Genomic DNA, 25,157 nt, shown 5'->3' with positions numbered 1-25,157 from the left:
TGTTGATGTCTGCTAAACACTAAGACGGAGCTCCAGGATTCCCACACTGGACATGACGAACTAAGGATTGTGGGCTGGGCTCAGATAAGGGACTGGGTTTGAAAATGTACCCAGTTGTGAGATTTCTGTGGATTACTGGAAAGGAGAATGGATACAGTATTGAATTATAGGGAATGATACCAAGGTCCTTTGTTTTTTAATGCATTTATCTGAAAAAAAAAACCCAAACGAACCTGCAAGGTTTAACCAGAAACCTCTGCTTTTTATGTGATCAGAAGGCCTCCCTTTGCCTGTCTCAGATTAGCACTGCGACATAGATTGCAAATTGATCCTCTATATGAACTTAACTGGCCCCTGAAGCTGTGGCATCAGTCCCTGCATTGGATTAAAATTATAGCCATGGTACCGTTCATCAACAATACAGCTATTTTAGATTTGATACAGTATATAAAGCACACCCAAACTAATAAAATAAAACAGTACTATACAAACAAGTAAAATAAAAAGCTACATGTTTGCTAGCAGTGACAATTGCCTTTGCTTTTGTTGTTACATGTTGTCTTTAAAATAGAACCCTGAGTAACATAAGCAGTTGGCTTTACAGTAAAGAGCACTGGGTCATTCAGGAAAACAATTACCCTAATTCAAGTTTTTGCACTTTTTGTATAAGAGCAAATCTAAAATGCTGAGATGCTGCAGGTGACAGGTGCTTATTCGGTTGTCTGCAGCTGTTTAGGTGTCTACAATGCTGTTCTTTCCATGAAAAACCCATGTGGACAGTTCTCTTGTGGTCTCATGGTCACAGAATAAATATCCAAGCCTCATTGTTCTCTTAGGAGCAACTTTTTGTGGAAGGTTTATCAGTTTGAACAGTTCATCTTAATTATCGTCACCATCTGTTGTCGTAAATCCCTCTGTAGCAAGGGCAGTATTCAGCACAACTGGCCTTGTTTTTTTTTTGCTAGAGCCAACCTTAGGTCATGCTTGCATGTGACTGGGTTAGCCCCATGCTGGGCACAGCTCATAACCTTTAATGGCCAAATAAGCTGATGGGAGCCATTGTTTTTGTTTAGGAACTCAGTTGCTGTACTCAATGAAAGAAAGAGAGCTCCTGTTTGATGTGGATGTAAACAGACTGAGCGTGAAGCACGGCCTGGATCAGCTGGGGTCCTGCGACTCAAATGAGGTCCCATTGGGGTGTAGAACGGGCATAAAAGAAAAGTGGAGCTACTGAGGTGGGACTGAAGCTGACAAATATTGTGGCAAATGCCTTAATCTCTGGTTTTCTTCTAAAAACCGGAGATAACTTTCTTGAACACTATGATTTTTCATCTCACCAGTTAACACATAAATCAAGGGCCTTTAAATCTTTCATAACTGGGGCCCATTGATACACAAGGAGCGTTGGCATTACAATGTTTGTTATAGCATTGCCTCCATGGTCTGGAGCTCTTGAGATGTTTTATCTGCAGCTTTTGCATTTGTATGATGTTAAAACAAGAAATTATCCTCAAGCCCTCAAGGTAACTTAAATACATACATGCTTGGAATTAGAAAAAGGTTTTCTACTCGTTGTCTTTGGGTCATTTCAATTGCTAGACAGTTATAGTTTGAATAGTTGTGTTTTTAAGGTCTTTTTTCTTACAAGCTTTCAAGAAAAGCCCATTTTCTGAGGATTAGGATGCATGTAAAGCTGAACAGTGTCCTCTTGTTCTCACTGCAGTGTTTGCTCTCCAACCGCAGCTCCCTGCAATCCTAGTTCTGCCCCTTGACAGGTGTAGTAAAGGGGCCCATCTTGGTGCTTGGTGGACAGATCTCCCACCTCCTCGGCCGGCTGATGTTTCTTGTGCCTACATTACACAGCTTGATGAGTGTCTACATTCTCTTCAGTCGAATACTGACATGTTTGGAAGCCAACTGGAGGTTGCACTGTGGGAGGATTTGCAGTTTCTCTTAAAGAAAGCATAGCTGGAATGCCAGCCTTCGGAGCTTTGCATCAACAGCAGGCTGTGGCTGCAGAGATGGTGGTGGTGGTCTGTGTGGATATCTGGAGATGTCTGTCTTTCCTCACTGTGAGAAACCAAGAGAGGGTAAACATTCTTAATTCCACACTGGATATTTGATTTATATGCAAATGATTACGGAAATAAATATCAGCAATAAACCTGTCTGTGTACCTGTTGGGAAATTTTGACCAAGGATTTAAGAGTAATTGAACTTTTAAAAACTTTTTATAAAAACCAACTGGTCAGCATGAGATAAGTTTATGATTAAAGTTTGGAATATGTGGTTATGAATAAAATCCTCTCTATGAGACAGACTTATATCAGACCTTTATTCTTTTAAGCCTTCATCAAGCATAATTTTTCATTGGCTTTTGGTTTCCTGAGCTAACGGCTAACAAGCCCGACAAAGGCCATAGCCTGCAGAGTGGGAACATAAAAGCCCCCCCACCTTGGTGGAAGGTGCTGTGTGTCTTGCCCAGGGCTTTTTTTAAATGGCAGGTCTTTGTGTGCGCAGTCATGGGAAAAAGAGCTTCAAAGGTGAATCAACAGGGAATGCCTCGGTATGAGCACAGAAGTCTTGGAAGGCAAAGTTCCCCTGCCTTTTTCCAGCTGCATGTAATCTGTTAATCCATAGTGTGGACCACCGGTGGTCTGTCGACAGAGGTGGACCAGGGCCACTGACCACAGGAAGTATGTTGAGAAGGGAGATATCAAGGGGTGGGTGGGGGCCACCCATTGCAATGACCCTGCCCAAGTGTTAAAGGTTAAGTGGGCCCATTTTGCATGACCCTCTTATTATAGAGCAAATAGTTTAAATTTTGACTTGAAATGAAAGGGTAATTTTTACCTTTTAGATCTCATACTAGCGAGACGAAAATGTGAAAGAATGTGGCATTTCACCTTGGCCAATTGAGGAAGACTTCATCTGAACAAAACAAGGGTTATGAGTCACACAGTGATTGATCATTAGACCCAGATTTAGTCGCTCGTCTTCTGAAGTCTCAAAGGAACCCCTTGAAACCTAGCCTTACTTGCTTTTGATGAATACACATTTTCTTTGAAACAACTGCAAAGTCCTGGTTGGTTATTTTTTGGCTGAGTAGCTGGAATGTCCAGCTGTGACCTGACTCTAAAGGACACATGGAGAGATTTTGATTGACATTAGTCATGGTTACCCTGTCCAACATCCTATTTAGCCTCCTCTGTGGTGGGCTGCTTCAGTTTGATCGGACCTCTGCAGACCCAGTTGTGACATGTTTAGTGATTCACACTTGCCTTGTGGCAATAAGCACCCCTCCATTCTCTCAAATTTTTTGAAGCATATATAATACATTGCTCCCATGATTTGCAATGCATGACTGAGCATAGCTAGGGTCACAAAAAGAATGTTGCCATGTCATATTGTGTCAGACATATGTGGAAGTTTTGAGCCTCAGAGAGTTCAGCTAAATATGGAAAATTAGTACTTTTATGTTAGTACTAATGTTGCACATTAGGAAAAACATCAGCATCTTTTTTTGTTTTATTCTTGTTAGGCTAAACCCAATTGAAACCGCCTGAGCTTGTTTGTCTCACAAATACCTTGTTTTTTGTAGTAAGTCAATTTTAAAAAAAAGTTTTAAGAGCAAATGCAAAGACCTCAAACATAAAGCACAGATTATCCTTTGTTTAGTAGTCTCCACAAGTGTTATCGTATGATGCTCTGTAGCCTTATATCTGCACGTTTGTAGGTCTGTGACATGTTGATGTTAGGGAGGCTCTGCTCCAGAGCAGCATCAGAATGCTTTGGTATTGATGTGTCATCTCACTGGTGAATGATCTGACAATGTTTTCATTATGGATCCCCCTCCACCCCTCACCCCTTCAACTCCCATCCCCGCTCCCAAACAAGAGGCTGGAATGTTGGGTTTCCATGACGCTAATGAAGTAAAAACCTGGCAATGTGTTGCTGGCAGCCTCTGAGCAGCTCCTGATCTGCGGCCTCCTTCTCATCAGGATCAGAGTCTGATCCCCCTGTAGCCTTCATTCACCAGGGCTTATTATACCCAGGAATGTCTCTCTCTCTCTCATACCCTGCGCTGAAGCAGGGATGTGGGGTGCAGGGGTAAATTTGGGACAAATCCCAAGGGAGCGTACTACCCCAAATCACACACAACCCCCTTCCTCCTCCCCTGTCACTCCTTACTATTCTCCCACCTCTTGCTATCTCACATGGACAAAGACACACACACACTCTCCAATCCTTTCCCGAGAAAAGTGAAAAGCTGCCGCTGTGATTTATTGTTCCATAAATGCCTCATGTGGCAGGCCCATGAGGCGACCAGTCCCTCTGTTTGCTAGTGGCCCCAGGGACAACGGTGAGTTCCCGGCAGTCAAACAAGTCCTCAATTATAATGGAGAGGATCCCTCTGTTATAAGCAACTTGCAAGTTTTTATGTTTTTAGATTCCGCCCAAAACCTCTATCATTGCATTTTTTTTTTACACATGAGAGACCTCTCCAAGCTCTACTGCCTTAAAAATGATGAAATTGAAACAAAATGCTCTACTTGGATGTTCCCTTAACCACCTTTCCCTGGTGGGAACAATTCTTCTTCCCTTTGTCTCTTGCCCTGAATGGCAGTTGAGGGGTTAAATAATCAGTCTCTGTACATTATCTTGTGTCCTGCTGGGCCGGTGGATGCAATCATAATGTCTTGCTAATTAGCCTCCATTTGGGACGGTCCAATAGGGCACACAGCCACCATTGAAGAGTGAGGCCTATGGAGCTTTGCAAAGTAGGACCCTCTGCCTTGAGTCATGGGCATTCAAGGTTTGGGCTTGTCCTTAATAAACCTCTAGCATGTGAAGGCTTGGTGTATCCAGGACGTAGGATTTAGTTACTTGGTCACTGAATGGGGGCGTACAGCCTGTGTGCGAATGATTTAGGCTATTGTATGCATTTTGGCATTCAACATATAATGCCCATAAATGGGATCTAAACTGACCAGAACCAATTAAAAGCTTAAGGGGTGAGCAACTTGTTGTAAACGTTGACCCTTATAAAATCATTGTGGTTTGAGGGTGCCCAAGTGAGCGTTTTGTGAAGACTGTACTCGGTGAACAGTAAAAAGATACACATTGCATAAAAAGACTTTGTCTGTTTAGTAAAACAAAAAGTAATTTAGGCAACCATCAAAGGTAATGAACGTCTTTCCACACCCATGTAAATTGTTTTCATAGACTTAAATATAGAGTCTTCAGTTGATGTGTGGTTGTGCCCGTAGCACACCCTGGATCCTTTTCCTCCCTTGCGGGTACTTGGGCAGCTGATACAAAGGGAAGCGAGGCTTTCATCATCAAAACACCAACATGTTCTCTGTACTGGAAAGAGCTGCACATGACATCTGATGAAGATGGATGTAGATGGTTGCTATGGAGAAGGATAGGACTCTCCAGGTCCTGTGGAGATGTTGGCAATGAGTAATTCAAGTCGTGGTGGAATGGTCTGGAAATTGTGCTTGTCCTATGTTCATTTACTACTTTATTTTACACGTGCAATGCATATTTTCTCCTTCTTCTTGCAGCCTCTCCCTTTAGGGGTCGCTATAGCGGATCATCTGCCTCCACCTTGCCCTATCCCCTTTGTCCTCTTCTGTTAAACACATGCATATAATAACATTTATCTTAATATGCCACTTAGTTTCTTGTCCACATTACAACAGTGTTTCTGAAAGCAAGATTAGAATAAAACACAGTTACTACAGGTGTAATTTGTAACTTAGCAAAACATGTAATGAACATTAATACATTTATTAGATAGGAGAAACATATTAAGCAGCATTTAAAATATTATAATGTCATGGATGTAGTTGTCTGCATGAAGTAGCAAGCAAGATATGGCTTGAATGAAAACTCCATCCCTTCGCATTGCTGTGTCCATCTCCATCCAATCATATTCTTTAATTTTGATGCCCTTGTGAATCAGAACAAATCTGGTTCAAGAGTATTCTAATGCCATGTCCCCATTGTGTTGTCAGAATGCAGACAGTGGTGCTCAGAAAACCACTGTGCGACATTGGCCACCGAATCATTAAAATGGTGATTAGGAGCTACAGCTACTTGAGCGAAGTACTTGATGTGAACCTAGTAGAACCGGTTCCCATCAAGGTCAAATAAGTTCATTTGGTTGTATTGCTTTGTGTTGTCCTGTAAGCTTAAACATTTTTAAGTGTGTCGTCAATCTGTTTGCTGAGTTGATTGGTTTGTGTCAAGTGCTTGTTGTTAATCTGGAATTATCTCTTGACCTCCTTGTTGGGTTATTTCCTATAGATATTGCACTTTATCCCAATCACTCGAGGTCTTTTGGGTTTGTGTAAAGTGACCCATTTTTGATGAGAAGTTGTCAGTAAAGCAGCAGCTTGTTTGGTCATTTGCACAATTTCACTGCTGTGTCTCATTCATGAAGTGATAAACAGTCTGAAAACTTGAAACATGTGTATACATAAAACACATAAATTGCACAGTCACAATCACAGTTGGATTGGGCTTAATATTGAGTCCCTTTTTAACACTTAATGCCTCCTCTTTGATTATCTATTGATGTTGTGACCTGTTTGGTCAGTGTGAACCTGTCACATGCTGGTCAGTTGCATGATTCTCTGTGTCGGGCCTCAGCTAGCATTGTCACAGCAGCCACACAGACCCAGCATTATCAGTCCCTCTGGCGGCACTATTTGTCCGACTCCAAAAAGAGGGCTGATGAATAAAGGAAAAAATGGGAGACAGCTAAAGTCTTTCTGATCCCCTTTTCCATGAAGAGGTAATCCAACGGTGATGGTCAGCACAAAATGTGGCTGTGACTGCCTCTATTAATGCTGTATATGTGTGTTTGTTTGTGTGTGTGTGCATGTTTGTGTGAATTGTGTTTTTTTATGACTTTACTAAAGGGAAGATTTGAACAAAAAAAGAAAGAAATCAGTTTAATTCAAATTCATTTTTTTATTGACGTCACAACATGTGTAACATTGAAACTGCAAAATGAGAACAACCTGTTTGTTGTGATTGCACTCTATGGCCTGGAACATTTAGTCATAATTGCAATTACGTCTGCAAGTCTTAACTACCCAACACGCACCAAACAACTGTCATTAAGTAGTGAAAACGCCTTTGACGCAGGCCATGTACCCATTTACTTTATATTTTCTCATGCCTCAGCCACTAAAGCAAATTATTTAGAAGTAAATTTTCTGCATGGTGCATTGTGTCCTTTTAAACAGAACCACATCCCTGATATACCATACTCTCTTTGGTTAACTAATTAGTTGAAAGTTAATTAGAGAAAGTGTACAAACGAGTTATGAGTAAGATGTGACTACAGTGTTGACTAGAGCTGCTGTGAATGGATGGCTGTACCCTGACATGGCTGCAGCGTTCACCATTTCAAACAAAGCTGGAATGTCATGTAGTAATCCTGTTGCCAGTGCGGCTGCATCATTCATTTAAAGAAGGGAGATTATTTAAAAAAGCTGGAATCTATGCTATCTATCTGCCCAGGATTTATAGCATATGATGAATTTTTAATCGTTGTCTGATCAAAGTTGTACCTTGAAAAGCTTTTTTTTTTTCTTTTTTTTTTTTTCTCCACACCTGCGTTGCATGTTCTACAATGTAAAGTTGCTTCGTTGTGCATTGATTTGCCATCATTGTGACAGAGCAACACCGGAACAACACTGATCTCTTATCGTCATATCGGTTAAAGGTTAACAAGGCTAATGGATCATGTAGTAGCTGTCAATGCGCTCTTGAAGCTTGATAGTGACATGTTTTAAAACAAAGAGTATGTAATGACATCCAGCTGGAAACACTGCAGACAGTGTTGACCTTGCCGTTAAGCTTTGCTTACATAATGTTGAGTATGTTTTCACAAGGGTTGACAATACATTACTTCCATATTCCCCGCGTGACATGATGATCTGAAACTTCCATCTCTAAAAGGTGTTCTTTGAATTACTCTGAATATTGCAGTTTTGAATTGTTGATTTATTTAGTGTTTAAGTCTAGTCTATTTGTTTATTCAGGTTATAAATAATACCCATGGTCAAAACCTTTTATTTGATATAGGAATTACCTTTTCAGCTATCAGCATTTTAATATATCAGGGCTGCTGGTGCCAAGCTCAGCTGACATAGGGTGAATGGCCCGGTACAACCTGGACGTGTCGCCAGCCAGTCCATCACAGCACCAACATATGGAGACGAACAGCCAACTCACAGACTCATACTTAAGGACAATTTAGAGGGTGGTAGACATTGGAGAACCAAGAGAAAACCCACACACAAACACAGGGAAAACAGCTTTTTAATATATAGAATTGCTTAAATGATGCATTAACTTAGCAATCCAGGTCTACTGCTATAGTTACAAGAATGTAACTTTAATGATGATGATTTTATGTCTGAGTATACGAAGGTGGCGTCAAAAAAAAAATCTATATTTACATTCCAGAGCACCAGGACTGCCTCCATCATGCCGTGCATGAGCGACTTGGGGAGCTGCTGCGAGTCTTGAAGGCCATAATCAGCAAACACCAGAGCCTCAACTCGGTGGACATCCTCAGTACAGCTGGAACCGTCATCACCACTGTCAAAGGTGAGCTGCTCTCCCTTATGCACAAACACGCATAACTCACAGTTTTCCTGCAAAACATACCAGCTACTCCTCCACTCTTCCTTTGGTCTGTTTTCTGTCTCTGCTTATCTAATCCCCCCCCCCACTTCTCCCTTGACAGTCTTCTTCCCTGGACAGTCACCGTAACTGTGCCCTCGCTCTCACACTTTCCTCCAAGTCTTCAAATGAGCTTTCCAGGGAATGTATAGCCTCAAAGCAATGCAGGTTTTTTCAGACCCCATACAGAAAGTAAGAAAATAAAATTTGGGAGTCGGATTATTCCTGATTTAAGAGGCAGAGAGAAGCGGGTGTCCTTTGTGCTTTGTCTGCCAGTCCTGAGGGGACTACACTGAGGAATCCTTTTACAATCTCTCATTCACTGAGATTATGATCTGGCATGCAGGTCAATTCTTAACTTGGCCGCCACACAAGAATCTCCAGAGTATACCTCGTCTCGAATTTGCATCGCAAAGAGAAGTACTGAGGAGCTGCATAGCTTTTTGCGAAGCTTTTATGTAATATGGACCGGTGACATAGGGAAAGGAGCACAGTCTGAGTTGTGACTGCAATGTCAATAGCAGCAGAAATGACTTAATGGTTAGTGAAAGAGTAAAGATAAAATAAGTACTGAATTTTATTTTAGTTTTTTAAATCTAGTAATTGCTCTAAAACTACTAACCACTGTTTGTGATACAGGTTTAGCCTTTACAGTAGCCCTGATTATGTTTTCTTGCAGAATTATATACAAGGAAGCATGCTGTATTACCTCTATGCCACTAGGTGGCCAGAATTGGTCACATCTTGACCCCCACACAGCAATACATTGTTATCAGTTTTGGATGTCACACATTTATTATTAACATCATGTGATCAAGTTATTTTGTTCTGACTTTTTTTCCTTTTACAGGAAATAGATAGAAAATGTATGGTCTGCATGGATGAGAGGACACTTTTGTAGTCGCATTTGCATTCTCTGTGTTTGTGTTTAATCGTGCTTTAACATAGTGTCAACACAACATCAAACAGTTGTTCTACTTTCTACATCCTGTGTTGCTTCAGTACCAGTCGCGTACCTCGCCACGTCTTCGTTTTACTCTTTGTTGGAATGAAAGTCCCTCGTAGACCTGGACCTAGACCAGCGTAGTGCTGTACAGCTGACAAGTGTATCACGAGTATTGTGCTTTTCCATCGAAACAATACCATTTTTCCCCGATGATGTAACTTCCATGTTTGGACCACTGGTTGGGGCCTGAGCAAGTACTGGCATTGTATTCCAGCAAGCCTCAGGATGTCCTGTTGGGGGTAGGGGTTTGGACAGGAGAGGAGATGTAACAGCACAAGAGAATTGCGCGCTTTAAATGGCGGTGGCTGCAGTAGCTGCTCTGGGGTTGATGAGAGGATAAGAGGGCCCCATGGACTTTGAACCCTTAAAATATATATTTTTTGAACCCCGCCGATAATCCTGTGTGCTTGGGTCACAGAAGGATTTTTGAAACCGATTCATTTCTTTGTCAGTTTTTCCTTTTTATGGATGGATACACTTTTTGCCACCATCTTTTGATTGCCACTGAAGATAAATCACTTTTTAATTGTGTTTGCAAGATGTTTGGACAGAAAGTTTCCACCACAGTCCGGAGTGGTAATTACGAGTCATGATACAAAAGAGGAAAAAAAGCTTGGTTTTAAGGTGGGTATTTGGGAGTTTGGTGTTTTGTATAATGTCCTTCTTAAAGAAAGTGTTTCATCGACCAATGAAGCATCTTTGTACTTGCCTGGTGCTGGTGGGTGTGTCAGATTTTGAGTTTTGTAGTAGGTATATTGAAAAGCCTGGCGTGTAGGACTGAAAGTGAAGACGGTTTGAGCCACTCTTCATTTCAGATTTGAAACCCCCTTCAAGATTAGCAACATTTGAACTCCTTCCAGCTCAAAGTTTGTCCTTTAAATGGTTGTTTTTTTGGCTTTTTTTGTTTTGTTTTAAAGAACAACAGAAGGCAGAGGAAATCACAGAGGCAGAAGTGGTAGAGCGACATCACTGATTTTATATATAGTGTTTGGTCTCATTTTTGGACCATTTGTCTCTTTATTTTCTCTCTGCTCCATCATGACAGGAAGTTTACTGTGAAGTCTGATTACAACTGTATTTACAGTGGTGTTTTCCCCCCCACTCTGTCCTCTGTCATCACTGTGTTTAGACCCTACAGCAGGAAACTACTGCTTTTCCAGATTACAGCCAAACATACACACTTGCAGTCTTTGCTTATCTTTTGTGATTTAATGTACGTGGTTGTTTTTGGATGCCTCTGAGGGACTTTTCATTTTTAAAATGCCTGCAATTTTGAGATATGAAGTGAGCAGTTCCTCTGATGGCAATTGTGATTTAAGGAATAAAGCATGAGTCAGTAGAGACTTTCATTGACTCACACTTGACGTCATGCACAGGATGATGAATCATGCCATGGGACTTGTGCCTCAATCACAGGATGTTTTTAGTGCACTGGGTCTTAGTTTGCGCTCAAAGTTTGACTCTATCCTGCTTCATCACTCTTTGACAGGGGTGAACTTTAAGGAGGTGAACGAAGAGAACAAACAGGAGCTTTTCAGAGAGATCTACACCGCTATCGACACATTGGCATTCACCTTTGGCAATGTGTAAGTATGTCATCACTATAATTCCCATTGATTGTCTCCACCTTACTCCATTATTTGTCATTATTCTCAATCAAGGACCAGTTTTGTTTTCCCTGCTAATTCGAAGAGCACATAATTAATCGAAAACTCATCTAAATAATGAAATGAATAAATATGGTAAATACCTCCAGAGCTACTGCATATGATAAAAAAATATTCAACTGAACATCTCTGTCTGACTCCTGCTTGACGGGCTTCAAACTTGGCAGGTGATTTACTAAGTGCACCAGTGTGTGCAGTGCAGACTTTGTCATATTTATATAAGAAATTAGATGTTGTTAAAAATAAAAACAGTCAGATATTGAATGGGTACTGCACTAGTCGACTTAAAGGTGTTTCGTTATTAACTGCAAGTTGGCTTTTTGAGTTTTCTGATACAAATGAGTTGCACTATAGGAACTGTGTCTGGTGTTTTTGAAGTCTATATGGACTTTGCATATCCATATGAACTACAGGGTCTTGTATCCCTTTAGTAACGTGATAATTAGAGTTTATGATTTAAACAATCTTCTCTTGCACCTGTTTTATTGGTTTATGTTTCTGTTTTCTTCAGCGTGTCTGACTTCCTTATGGGAGATGTAGAGAATGGATCAGTGTTGGGGCTCCCCCTGACTAAAAGAAGCAGGGTAAGGAAAGTTCAGTATTTATATTCTGCTGTTGCATCCGTAGCAATCAATCATCACTGTCTCAACCTGTTCCTTTGCTGTAGTTGATGTTTAAACCAAAAGTCTCTCATTCTTTTTTAATCTCACCTTTATCTTAAATTTTTTTCACCTTCCTGTTAATGTCAGGATGTGACCGACTGCCCCTGAATCGAGAAGCAAAACATACAAAAAATTAACCAGCAGCATTCAAGGGTCCAGGGTTAAGCGAGTGCTTTTGCAAGTTGACGCATGTTCCCGAAATGATCTCTGCAAATGATGAATTATTTCTAGGTATTGTTGTTTTCCAGCAGTCAGTTTTGTAAGTGCTCAGAGGAGGAAGTCCAGATTCTGATAAGCCTCGTTTTAAGAATGTTTTCAAAAACCTATTGTGCTTTGAGTAGGAAATTAATCCGCCTCATTCGGTACATTTTTGTTTTCATCTGTTCGTTTTCCAGTCTTTTGAGAACCTCTCGGTGGAATCTGGAGGATCCGGTCCCGAGAAAGATGATCCGCCAGGTAAGACCGATCTCTGTGACACACAGCTACTGTACTCTGGCGTCGCTCTGTGCTAGTGTGTGGGGTAACTAATCCTTCTAATTTGTTGGGGAGAAAAAGGCAGTCTGGAGTTGAGCTGCTTGCTACAGTTTCTGCTTTATCATTGAGGGTTATAGCTTTGTTTTTGCTGTGTCACTACCTCTGCTGTACTCGGAGCAGTGCCTGTAGAGTTATCTGGGGATACGACTACCTTTCAAGTTGTGATGATTATACTCCTTAACTAAGTATAAATGCATCCAGTAGTCAGTCTTCTGTCAAGATTACTTACCTTCAAGTGGTGGTCATTGCCCAGCATTTGCATGCTCATCTTTTTTTAATTCTCCCTTGGTTGTCAAAGGGCCATGTCTGTCGGTCCGGGTCGAAGACGTGGACAACACACTGCAGCAGCGCGACAGCGGGGTGGAGTCAGCGCTGCTCTACGCCAAGGCGTGGTCCAAGTACACCAAAGAGCTGCTGGCATGGGTGGAAAAGCGTCTCAACGTGGGTGAGTTAGGGCTCAAGAGGAGGCGTCAATACAAGAGTATATCTGACATGCAGGCAAAGTAACACTTATCATACTAAAGTACAAAAGTCAGCTGTCATGTGTTAGCGTTGTAGATCATGTACTTAACTTAAGCACTTAATTGCATGATTGTGTGTGTGTGGCAGGTGAGGATATCTTTACGAGATGTTCTCATGTACGCGTTATGTATATTTAGGGTCTTTAACAGGCAAATGTGCAGTTACATTGTAAAAACATCTAACAGCTCTTTTCTGTCACTAAACCATGAATATTATGTCAAATAAATCACATCACGTGTGGTAGTTGTAATTTTGGACTGCATCAAATTAGTTGCATCACACAGTGCTGCTTCTGTTTCGCACTGTTAAACTTGGGTTTACGGCGAGGACAGAGAAACCTTTGCACCTGTTTGAATGTGAAACTGCCTTCTTCCCTCTGCGCAACACTGATCAAATGTGCAAGTTGTGAAACCATAAGCAAAACAGATTTCATTTTCAGCACTGTTTTTTTTTTTTTTTTTTTTTAAATGGAATCAATTTCATAATGTTTTTATTGTGCAAAATCTTCCATTTCAACTTTAACTTACAGTAACTCCAGCACAGGGAAATTGAAAATAATTCTTGTGCAAATCAAAAAGCACAAATGTGTGCATTAGTAAGGTTTAGGCCAGTTTATTTTTCTCTTTTAATCAGTCACCTGAACTGAACTTGAAGCTATGGGAGTCTTATCCAGTCTCAAGGTTGAATGTGCAGTGTAAGAGCTTTTGTTGGGTACACTGCTTAATGATACTTCGTCACTCAGTCAGTCAACAAAGAGACACAGAGCACTGAGTCAAACCGTGCAGTGCATTTATTAACAAGTAAACTGACACCTTGTTTATTTAACACATCCACTCGTGTTAATGCTTTATTTACTGATACATGTCATGGATTTGTTTGATCACTCAAGGACTGATGTTATCAGAAAATGCTTCAATGATTTTCATTCAGTTGTGTGATTTACAAAGACGCGGTTAATCGAATAAACTTCTTCAGCGCAATGCAAATAGTCACACACACACACACACACACACACACAAAAATTACCATTTACTCAGCGGTGGATCGCTCTGAATATGCCGTTTGTAGTAAGCCATTATATGTAAAGATTGGTGTTGTCTGTGTTTAGATATCGAATGTGCAAAGAGCTACGCCAAGATGGCCGAATCCGCCAAGACGCTTGCAAGTCAGCAGGTGAGAGGTTGTTTCTGATTTAAATTTGCTGCCATGTTTTAGCCTTTGAGGACCAGCATTACAACTTTTTCTTCTTTATTTAAGGAATTCATGCCATTCCGTAAGATCTACACGACCGCTTTCAAAAATGACATCGAGTACAGCCAGCTGGTACTTCAAACTGCAGCTGTGCTGCAAAGCAACAAATTCATGCAGGTAATCCACGTTGAAACCCACTACTGCATTTCTGAAATGGGACTTTGTCTTGGGTTGTGTGATTGAAACAAGTGCGTGTGTGTGTCTCTCTGTTGGGTGGATTGCGTGATTCTTTCCAGCCGCTCCTGTCCAGAAAGAATGAGCTGGACAAACTACGGAAAGAGGTCAAGGATCAGTGGCAGAGAGAGCAAAAGAAGATGGTGAGTCGGCAGCCACTAAGGTGGCACCCTGAATCAAAAGATCTGTCACTGACGAGAGTCATTTCCATTCATACAAATGCTTTGTTTTACGATGTAGTCACGCAGCATGCCAGAGCAATCGTTGTGTTCCACCTAGAATTGAAAAAGCAGCATTGATCCAACAAAAAAATGCAAATGACCCACTTTTTTTGTGCTAGTCCATATTATTCCACATAACGTTACTAAAAATTGTTAAAACTTTTAAGCTGTATAATTTTATTTGATTTTAAAGCTTAATTTGTTTATCACTGCAGACTGAATTTAGGTGGTTATTTAGTGATGAGTAGTCTGAATGTCAGCATTGCAGTTGTGCTGTATGTGAGGGCATATGTTTACATTTGTTTTGTATTAACTTGATATGTATACATCTCCAGCACGAGGCGGACAATGCGTTGAGAAAGGCCCGACTGCTGCAGGTCCAGCGGCAGGAGGAATATGAGAAGGCCAAGATTTCCACCAGCCGGCTGGAGGAGGAGCAGGTCGGAGGCGGAGCAGCGGCGGCGAAACAGTTAGAAAAGAGGCGGAGGCTGGAGGAGGAGGCCCTGCAGAAGGTACAGCACCTCCTCAGATGATGGGCTGATGGCTCGGCACAAATTATGTACACATGTGGTACATGTCATTGTTTTTTTAATGTTGTTTTGCTAATTTATTTTTCAATTTTTCTCAAATACCATACTATTACCAGCCTCTTTTAGGTGTTATGAGCTCTTTGTTTGCTTATGTAAGTGAAATGTTAAACAGAAATGTAACGAAGAGCAATAACAACTGTTTGTTTGCAAGCATTTAAAGGAGCCATGGTCTGTGTGAACATGAAATGACACCATGCGCATCATTGGTTCACTGACTTTAGACCCTGCGACTCACATGCTCAGTCAACATTGAATCAGATCAGAGCGTTGCAAATTGTAATCACTGATCTTCCCTCTGGTCGGCAGGCGGAGGAGGCCAGAGAGCACGGCAAAGCTTGTCTGATTGATGTCGGAGAGAAGAGAGTGGATCTGGCTAAAACCAAGAGTGTGATCGTCACTCAGATCCGAGAGATGGTTTCACAGTGTGACCTCACTCTCAAAGCTGTAAGTTCAGACTCAGTGAAGACACAGAAACATGTTCCAAACAGACTTAGGCACTTGTTGTTCTAACCGCATTTTACAACAGTGTCTGAAATGTGTTGGAGCAGGATAATAACAATAGTAATAATGTTTGTTTACCTTTTTTTTGTTCCTAGGTGACTGTCAACTGGTTCCAGCTCCAACAAGCCCAGGTTGTCTCCCTGCCTGTCAATCATCAGAGTTTATGTGAAAATGCCAAGTTGTACGAACCTGGCCAGCGCTACATCGACTTTGTCAGGAATCTACCTACGGATGGGCCTCGACTAGAGTCTCTGTCATTTGACTCGCCTGTTACACCAAACATAGGGTGAGGCATCAAAATATTGTGGTTGTCAGCTTCGTCTGATCCTAACTTTTTTTATGTTTCTTCTTTTGGTTCAAGTCGCAATATCTCCCTTGGAATTAATCTGATACTTACTCTTTTGTGCCTGTTATTTAACTCAGACATTAGACCCCTGTTATCAGTGTTTGTTTACTTTGTCAGATTTTATCACAGACAGATAACAAACTGTCAGAGGGATTAACAGTTACTGAGTTTTTTTTTTTTTTTTTTTTACCGTCATGTAATTAATTTGTAGACATTTTCAGTTTTTTTGCTGCTTAAATCTTTCCTCACACGTCACATAATCACATGAACCTGAGGGTGGGTTAATATTTATTAATTATTTAACCACTTATTTAAACAAGTGGTTGTAAATAGGGTAGACGTCAGTGGTGAGATGGAGTGAGCTTGTTTTGGAAACCCGTAAAAACAATTGGGCTGGCCGGGGCTTCCTGGGGAAATGACTGCGGTCACGGGAGAGAGGAGCTGAGGCAGTGGGCTTACTGTCAGTTTCACTTAACCTCTTTGAACGTTTTCAGTAGCTTTCAGGATGAAGGCATGTTGTCCATGACTAAAAGTGGGAAAAAAAAACTGGTCAATTTATAGTTGGGCATTTTTAATCACCCATCTATTTTGAAAACTTTGGTACAAAGGTGTAACATTGGTTTGTGTTTGCTCTCTCTTTCTGTCTCACACACACACTCACACATACACATAGATGGAAATAAGAGAGTGCTTTGTTCTCATTTGGTTTTCTCCCCCAACTCTGATCCCTCTGATCAAAAGAATTCAGATTGGACAAGAGGAAATGAAACTCGCACACATGCATACATTCATGCAGCCTCACAGCCTGACCTCGCACTCTATAGACCACTCTATATAACTATAGACCACTGACCTACATTCTGTACATTGTGATTTATAGTGGAACACTTTTACTCACAACGACTTACACATGAGCCATTTGCAGGCCTTTATGAGCCACTCAATCATAGTAAGCTTAATGAACTGCTGTCTTTGATGGTGAAGTGGGACTGATCTCGTGATATCATGAGCAGCCGAGAAATAAGACAGAATGTAACAAATTTACTTGCTGTTTTATTAAGATTTCATGATTTGAAAGAGTTGTACCTCTTTTTCGGTTTTATTTCATTGTTGAAAACATTCAGTAGGAGATTGGTCATTCCGCTGTAAAGGACTTTTGTTACCATGTAGTTTCGTGTCTAATGTGGGGCTGCAGCGATTCATCGATTAATAAGTGATTACTAAATTAATCACCAACTGCAGTATTTTGATAACCTATGAATTTATCCAAAAAAAAAAAAGTTATTTGTTTTTTTACACTTCTTAAATGTGAGTATTTCCTGGTTTCTTAGCTCCATATAACCAATAAATAAATCGAGAAAGTAAGATGAATTGGTTATGAAAATAGTAGTTAGTTGTCGCCCTAGTCTAATGATGGAGAAACCTGTTAGAGGATGTAGAATAGAATAGAAATGGTTCTCAAACATCACTAGCTTTGGGGCTCTGTAGTTTTACCTGAAACAAAACCATTGCTATAATTCCACTGTTTTTCTTCACAGGTTACCTTTCAACAAGCGCTCACTCAGTGGCTGCAACTCATCCAACAGTAACACGTCCTCTGACCTCCTGGGTGCAGATGACGTGGACGGTGCCCAGCATACTAAGATCGCAGAGAGACGCTCCAACAGCAGCACAGACATCCAAGGTGTGTGAGGCTACATTTGGCATTATCCACTGCTGCTGTTTTATAATGAGTCTCAAACTATTTGAGCAAGTACCTGTGAAAGTTGTTGGACAAGTTGGTGAACAAATGTAGTTCAATCAACCTGATCATCAACAACAATGTGTGCAGCCTTTCTGAATCCTCCCAGTAAAAGGTAGTGGAGCTTATCCTTTATTTTGTTGTACTTCGCAGGTGTGTTCAGGAAATGTTGCGCTAATACTGCAGATGTTTGATGGGCTCGTGTCTCCTGAGCTCATTTATTGAACATTCACACATGTAACCCACTGAAACCAGCCATGGTTCCCAGAGAGTATAGGAACTGACGCTGTGTTCACACTCTAAAAAGACTGCGATTGTAATAATTTGCCTTTCACTGCTCAAGTTGAACACTTTTTTTTTTCCCCTTTTGTTTTCTTTCAGCCCTTCGTGTTCAAGCTCCCTTTCGTCCCTGGACTTCTGCCAACCAGGGTGGAGGCATGTGCAGTGATTCAGAAAGTGCTGGAGGGAGCAGCGAGTCCCGGTCCATGGACTCACCCACTGCAAGCCCAGGTAGGGCAACAATCGTCAACATGGGCCTGACCTTTTTCCATCTGGAAATTGAATTTTACATGCACACAATTATTATTATTATTATTATTATCATTATTATCATTACTGGGCAAGATAAAGCAATGTGTATTGTAGAGCACTTGGTTTGATTTTGAGTTTTGCTGGAACTTATAATGCTCTGCACCATTGTAAGTGATGTACGCCTGGACAAAAAGTAGGATTATTTTTGATTGCTAATTAAGTGATTGTATTACCTTTATCCACATGCACTATAGTGTTATAGGTTCCATGTAAATCAACCTGGTATCAGCTACTCTCCAACTATGTAGCAACATGTTTGATATATGTTTGCATATGATTTGCTGTATACATTTTGCCATGCTATCACATTTGCAATCAATTAATTTATTTAATGAATCCTGTGAAGTTTTGTCTACTACCTGATAATTCAGGTTTTCCCCACTCATACAAAACCAGACTTAAATATTAGCAGCATCTGTCTCAGGTCATGGATAAAGCAACAATGCTTTGCAAATGATCGACAGGCAGGCCATTCTTCAACACTGACTGTCTTAAATCCCTCTGGGGCCTGCACATTTTTTTTTTTTAGCTATGAACTTGATGTTCATCCAACTTTGTTGGCATGTTTTCTGGGAATCCGGGGCCCTAGTAACCACCGAGAGTAGTAGCTCTTTGTTAAACATTATGCAACTGTATTAGTCTACAACGTACACAGGCATAAATAGTGGGTTTGGTTACGTTTCTTTGTGTTTCCTCTGTTGCTGTGCAACAGTGCGCATGTGTCACGGTGTGAGTACAGACCTGCTTTGAGACATAAATCAGCATCTATCAAACCTGCTGCAAGTGGTTGAAGGAAGAAAAAAAAAACAGTGGCGATTTACGTAACGTGTTTTAGTACGTGTTCCTCATCAGGTGTGCTCCTGCGGGCCTACCAAAGATTAGAATCTGACAATTTGACACTCACAAATGGGCTACTGCAAACTATTTGCCTGATATACTCACATTATTTAATATATAATGGTCTGACTTAAGTCCTATTTTCTTTATTTTGCCTCATGGTCTTGGCTGGGGGAGGCTACTAGATTGCCAATCAGTTATCAACAATGCTATATTTGAAAATAGTTAAGTGTATTATGCCTCTCACCTCCACCCACTGCTGGGAATTGTGTAGGAGTTTATCCCCCTTTTAATGATCCTCATGACTGGCTCATCAGCAAGACAACAACAGTATTAAATTAAGGTCTATTGAAAACCATCACTGAGACAATGGATGTGTGAATTACCCAACAAACCCGACAGTAGTGGGGGTCGAGGGTCTTGGTTATCAACAAGGAATAGACCACACCTTTCCATCAAGTGCACTACAAGACGAAAGTTGTGTCAGTACCCAGTGTAGTGTAGAACTAGAGGAACTGAAGAGAAGTGACTGGAGGCGAATGTGAAGATGTGGACTCACTGGTGTGTTGTGTCGTATTGTTCAGGAGACTTTAAGAGGAGATTACCCAGAACTCCTTCCACTGGCACTATGTCCTCTGCTGATGACCTGGATGAGAGGGAGCTTCCTTCGCCCTCTGATAATGGTGAGGCCGATGTTGTCTGTGACTTAGCTCTTAATGTGTCCTTTCATTTCCAATATTTTTGCTTTGGTGTGTTGAGTTCTGGAACAGGACAATGATGGATGTTATGCTCTCACTCTCACTCTGCAGGACTAAGTGATATTGTAATAGAGACAGCCAGCTCCCCGGGTCCTTTCAGAAACACCCAGATGTCCAAGGCGTCGCAAACCCACAAGCTGAGGAAGCTGAGGGCGCCCTCCAAGTGTCGAGAGTGTGACGGCCTGGTGGTATTTCATGGAGCGGAGTGCGAGGAGGTAACCTTGGTTTCTTTTTAGTCTTTTTTTTTTCACCATTCATAGACTAAAAATGCAACCAAACCATGATCCTCTGTTTAGACCTGTCATTAAATGTGGCAAGTCCACAGAAGTCAGAATGAACGCTGCCAATGTTGCACAACAGCTTCTTTATCAGCCATGACATGCAAAAAAAAAAAATCAAACTAAGACAAAGGAGAGCGCCCACCTCTCTGAGCGAAACATTTGAATGAAGGGGAAGGTTGAGTTTGGTCAAAAGCTCTCTCCAGAGAGCAAATCCACCAACTGGTCTCAGTCGGGGGAACAGGCAATGGAAACTGAAGACCTTTTGTTTGTCCTTTGAGGAGTTCCCTCCATCAACCCTGTGCACCCCCTGATGTGTATTTTTCATCCAGTTTATTTCTATACTTATGACTTATAATGAACAAGGCAACAACAAAAGCGTTGCAATAAAAAAAGATTTTCAAAGATTTTATTGTATCATTTGAATAAATAAAGAAAGTTGATTTAAGAATATAAATCTGCAGTGTGTTGGAATCATGCCATGGTGTTGGTCTAGTGTGCAACTAGTTGGGAAATTCACTAAAAAAAGAACAGTTTATTATTTTGTATTTGATGGCTTTAATAAGAGGGTGTCCATATGCATATGGCTTCCAACAGAGATTAAAATAGGATTAGGAATAGTGATTCCATAAATCCCAGTGCATGTTTGTGGTGTTATCTCGAGTTTATAGAAACACAATCAAGATAAGTCGGGAAAATACCAGTTAATGCCCTGCTGTTGAGAAGTTTAATTTCTTTTTCTTTGTGTGACTGAAATACATATCAATTGTCTATTGTGCAGTGTTCGCTGGCCTGCCACAAGAAGTGTCTGGAAACCCTGGCCATCCAGTGTGGCCACAAGAAGCTCCAGGGCAGGCTTCACCTCTTTGGCATCGACTTCACGCAGGCAGCTAAGAACAGCCAGGACGACATTCCCTTCATTATACGGAAGTGCACCTCGGAAATTGAGAACAGAGCGCTCAACATTAAGGTATTGTCAGCCCACGTGAAAGATGAAATGATTATTGTTTGTTACTGAAAAAAACCCAGCTAAGGTGTAATTATAATTCCACTGAAGTGATATTGTGTAACTCTATGAACCACATTCTTCATTCTACTATGTAAATACTGGTACTGTAGAGCCATTGTATCTTTGGATTACCTTGTTTATATTCAGTAACTGTGATTTACCCTGTGTCACCATGGTGAGCCAGAAAATTGCATCTAATTTTCTTGTGTTGAATGTGTTCTGTTTCTGTGCCACGAAGGGTATCTACCGTGTGAATGGTGCCAAATCACGGGTGGAGAAGTTGTGTCAGGCGTTTGAAAATGGAAAGGACCTGGTGGAGCTCTCCGATCTTTATCCCCACGACATTAGCAATGTGCTCAAACTCTACCTAAGACAGGTGGGCTATTTATGAAACATTGTCCTAAATATACCAGATATGGGGTTATTGAAATCCCTGAGGTATTGCAAATGTACATGGATTGTTATCAAATAAGGATGTGATAGTTAAAAGTGAGCACTGCTGAACAATACCCCAGCAGTGGTGTTTATTTGTCTTTGTTTATTTTCTGCAACGGTCTTTTCCACTTCTCACCCCCCCATGCTCTTTTATATATTTTGAGGGTTTCTGTTTATTATTAACTTCCCTCTTTCGTTTATTTTAATGACTTTTCTTTCGTCTATGATTTCCGCGGCAGCTTCCAGAACCGCTCATCCTGTTCCGCTTTTACAACGACTTCATTGGCTTGGCCAAGGAATGCCAGAGTATCATTGTGGAAGAACTGGAGGCGTTGCGGCTCAATCCAAGCCCAGTGACCCCGGCCCAGGTTAGCGTGGAGCTCAACCGGGTCCTCTTCAAGATCAAGGACCTGCTGAGGCAGCTGCCTCTAGCTCATTACAGGACCCTGCAGTTCTTAATAGAGCATCTGCACCGGTAAGCACATCCGTCACATAATTAATCTATTTATAAATGCAAGAAACATTTGCCTGTCCAACCTGTCGCTTCATAGGCTTCAAACTTATCTAGTAAGTGTGTTACCAGTGTGTTCACTCTCAGCTTTGGTGGTGTTTGGATAAGAAATGCAAGAGATTTATTTTAAAATTGTATTGTAAAATTAAGGTTGTAATGAGCCATAATTTGATCATTCATTAATCTTCATCTCCTCTCCAGGGTGACAGAACGGTCAGAGGAGAATAAAATGACGGCCAGCAACCTGGGTATCATCTTCGGCCCAACGCTGATCAAACCGAGGCAGGGGGATGCTGAAGTTTCCCTCTCTTCTCTGGTGGATTACCCATATCAGGCACTCACTGTGGAACTCTTGATCAGACACTATCAGATGGTGTTCGACACCCCCCTCAGTCCCTTAAGTGCCAACTCGCCTACAGAGGTGGATTCACACACCCGCTCTGAAACCTGCTTCACCTATCAGGAGAAGGAGCAGCTAAGCAGGCACTCCAAGTCGCTGGGAGACATCAAGGAGGTAACTGGATTTAATGCTAAAAATGACATGACGGGTAATGCTGTTATATTCAAAGCATTTACAGTGTGCTTTTCCATTTGCTTTCCCATGACAACAGGCCTCTAAGGTGTACAAGAGGCATTCCTCTGTTACTCCTTCTTCCCACATACTGGCGGAGGTTGAGGAGACCACGCCAAGCTTCCGTGGAAGTGATTTTGAACCCGGTCAGTATTGTTACAAAGCTATTTACAAATAAAGAACATTCTTTTTTTCCCTTTTAAAGCTTTACAAGATGTTGGATAACAATCTTTGAAGTCCAGGATTTTACTTTATATGTTAATGTCTAACCCCTTTTTAATCCATTTGTTAAAAGCCGATGAAGAGGATTCAATGGTCCTCAATGGGGTCCTATCATCTGATGGGCCTAAACCTGGCGAGAGAGGACTCTGTCGTTCGCAGCATATCACCATTACGAGTGTCCAGCTTCGACACCCTCGCAACAAAATGTACTCCCGGCCAGTAAGCTTGCCGGCCGAGCGGATACACGGTCGAGGCAAAGTGGACGAGAATAACACTTGGAACAACGCTGACCAAGGCTTCAGGAAAGGAAGCAGTTTTGATGAGTCCATCCAAGAGGTGGATGAAACTGAGAATGCAAAACTGCACGTGGCCACACACCACCGCAGGACATTTATTGACACCCAGACGTTACGCAGAACTTGGGACAAACAATACAAACACGATGTTGCCTCTAGGACTGTGAGAATCATGGCTAGTTCACCCACAGAAAGCACAGCGGTAGATGTCCCCACCAACTTATCAACTTCTGTGCCATCGGGCTTCTCTCTTGGAACTTCTGAGGACTCTATTAGCACCGTCTATCCCAATAGACCATATACGGTCGCAGTGCGACCCAGCAGAACTTTAAGAAGGGAGGACAATGTTACCAAGTTCGGCACTGTCTCGACAGCTTTCCGGGCTCCCAGAACTCTCCAGCCTCCCCCAGGAACCTTCTACAAGCCACCATCAGGGAGCAAAGCCAAAGCACTGCAGAGCTGTGCATCAGCTAACAGTGCTGAGGAAGAAGATGAAGAAGAGGAGGATGACGACGAGGAGGAGGGTGAGGAGCTGACGATCGATCTAGAAGTGTCTGTAGATGAGCCTCTTGAGGTGGACATTGAGGCCGAGCAGGAGGCATCGTCTCAGTCGTCCAGCTCTAGCCCTGAGCAAATGGGCCAAAACCAGGCCAAACCGGTTTACCAAAGACTACGGTCCAGACACCTCCAGGAGGTAGAACACAGAGAAGCACATTTTGTGTGATCCAAGAAATGTCCTCACATTTGAAGTGTGTCTCATATTCTGCTGGAGAGTAAAAGAAACATCGTTGTTGACACTGCAAAGACGATTCCCACATGTGATGGTTTGTGGTTACAGTGAGGAGAATCAAATGTACCTTTGGTCCTGAGAAGACAAAACGGGATGCACTTAAAATGCTGTATATATTTGAAATGATTTCGTAAATATTTCATTCACCAATCACCAATTTACCAGTACACCCTGGCACTCTTTCAGAATATTTATATTTTTTAAACTGTGCAATTACATTTTATTTTAATATTTTGTATAAAGTTCTTACACTCTATTTTATGTTTATATACCAAAAACTGTTTGATGCTTAAGAAATAGTGCGTGTAGTCATGGCAATGGAAATAAAAAAGGTTGGGTGCACTTACCTGACATCAATTCTCTTCCACTTAAGTCTTGTTTCTATCCACTGCGAGTCAGAATGTTTTAAACTGTTACATTTAGGGCATAGATTATCATTTTGCTGTTCATTTGTGTCTAAATCAATACTCTAAATTGACCCTCGTCACCTGCTGTACTGGTAAGGTTGCAAAGCACCAGTTGCAAAAGTGGTGCATTCACTTTATACTATTGAATTTGTATGGTATCAAATTATCCTGAAAAAAAGGTTGTTTTGAAAACCCCTGGCATTACCTTTGTTATTTTACTTTAAAAACAATTGTTTTAAATAGCCAAAGTCTTCTTTTTCTTATATTTTCTAAATTGTAATTATTTTTTCAGTAACCTAAATCTTGCAGGTTCTTTGTAATTAATAGTCAATACATCATTTATTTAAAATGTGTCTGTTTTTCACGATAAGGTTGACAGAATGTTGGAAAGGTCAATGTAAAGAAAACAAAACAGGTACATAAAAACAAACACCCTTTTGTAACTTATTAAAATATATCTGACAACTTCCACTGTGTGTGTGTGTGTGTTTGAGTTTTATCATTTTATGTTCCACCTTGCAACAACTT

General features: G+C 41.2%; 1 protein-coding gene across 2 annotated transcripts in view; it reads left to right on the top strand.

Moving 5' to 3' along the window:
• arhgap29a (Rho GTPase activating protein 29a) overlaps positions 1 to 25,041 on the top strand; it is a 31,610-nt gene extending 6,569 nt beyond the window's left edge. The window contains exons 3-23 of one of the 2 annotated variants that reach the window (XM_058641875.1): positions 8,491 to 8,634; positions 11,205 to 11,301; positions 11,894 to 11,966; positions 12,440 to 12,500; positions 12,877 to 13,023; positions 14,209 to 14,273; positions 14,358 to 14,468; positions 14,588 to 14,668; positions 15,082 to 15,258; positions 15,643 to 15,780; positions 15,933 to 16,123; positions 17,722 to 17,867; positions 18,306 to 18,434; positions 19,937 to 20,035; positions 20,162 to 20,325; positions 21,170 to 21,358; positions 21,636 to 21,773; positions 22,072 to 22,307; positions 22,545 to 22,857; positions 22,955 to 23,060; positions 23,210 to 25,041. In XM_058641875.1, coding sequence (XP_058497858.1) covers positions 8,491 to 8,634; positions 11,205 to 11,301; positions 11,894 to 11,966; positions 12,440 to 12,500; positions 12,877 to 13,023; positions 14,209 to 14,273; positions 14,358 to 14,468; positions 14,588 to 14,668; positions 15,082 to 15,258; positions 15,643 to 15,780; positions 15,933 to 16,123; positions 17,722 to 17,867; positions 18,306 to 18,434; positions 19,937 to 20,035; positions 20,162 to 20,325; positions 21,170 to 21,358; positions 21,636 to 21,773; positions 22,072 to 22,307; positions 22,545 to 22,857; positions 22,955 to 23,060; positions 23,210 to 24,156 — 3,752 coding nt within the window. In that variant the 3' untranslated portion in view covers positions 24,157 to 25,041. Of the gene's footprint in view, positions 1 to 8,490; positions 8,635 to 9,997; positions 10,340 to 11,204; positions 11,302 to 11,893; positions 11,967 to 12,439; positions 12,501 to 12,876; positions 13,024 to 14,208; positions 14,274 to 14,357; positions 14,469 to 14,587; positions 14,669 to 15,081; positions 15,259 to 15,642; positions 15,781 to 15,932; positions 16,124 to 17,721; positions 17,868 to 18,305; positions 18,435 to 19,936; positions 20,036 to 20,161; positions 20,326 to 21,169; positions 21,359 to 21,635; positions 21,774 to 22,071; positions 22,308 to 22,544; positions 22,858 to 22,954; positions 23,061 to 23,209 lie in introns of those variants that run through there. The other variant, XM_058641883.1, reaches the window with a different exon arrangement.
• The last annotated feature ends 116 nt before the right edge of the window (positions 25,042 to 25,157 follow it).

This window comes from Solea solea, chromosome 1 (assembly GCF_958295425.1).
Source record: "Solea solea chromosome 1, fSolSol10.1, whole genome shotgun sequence".
Classification (NCBI taxonomy): domain Eukaryota; kingdom Metazoa; phylum Chordata; class Actinopteri; order Pleuronectiformes; family Soleidae; genus Solea; species Solea solea.
Note: the sequence above shows the minus strand (reverse complement) of the source record. Positions and strands in the feature narration are given on the sequence as shown.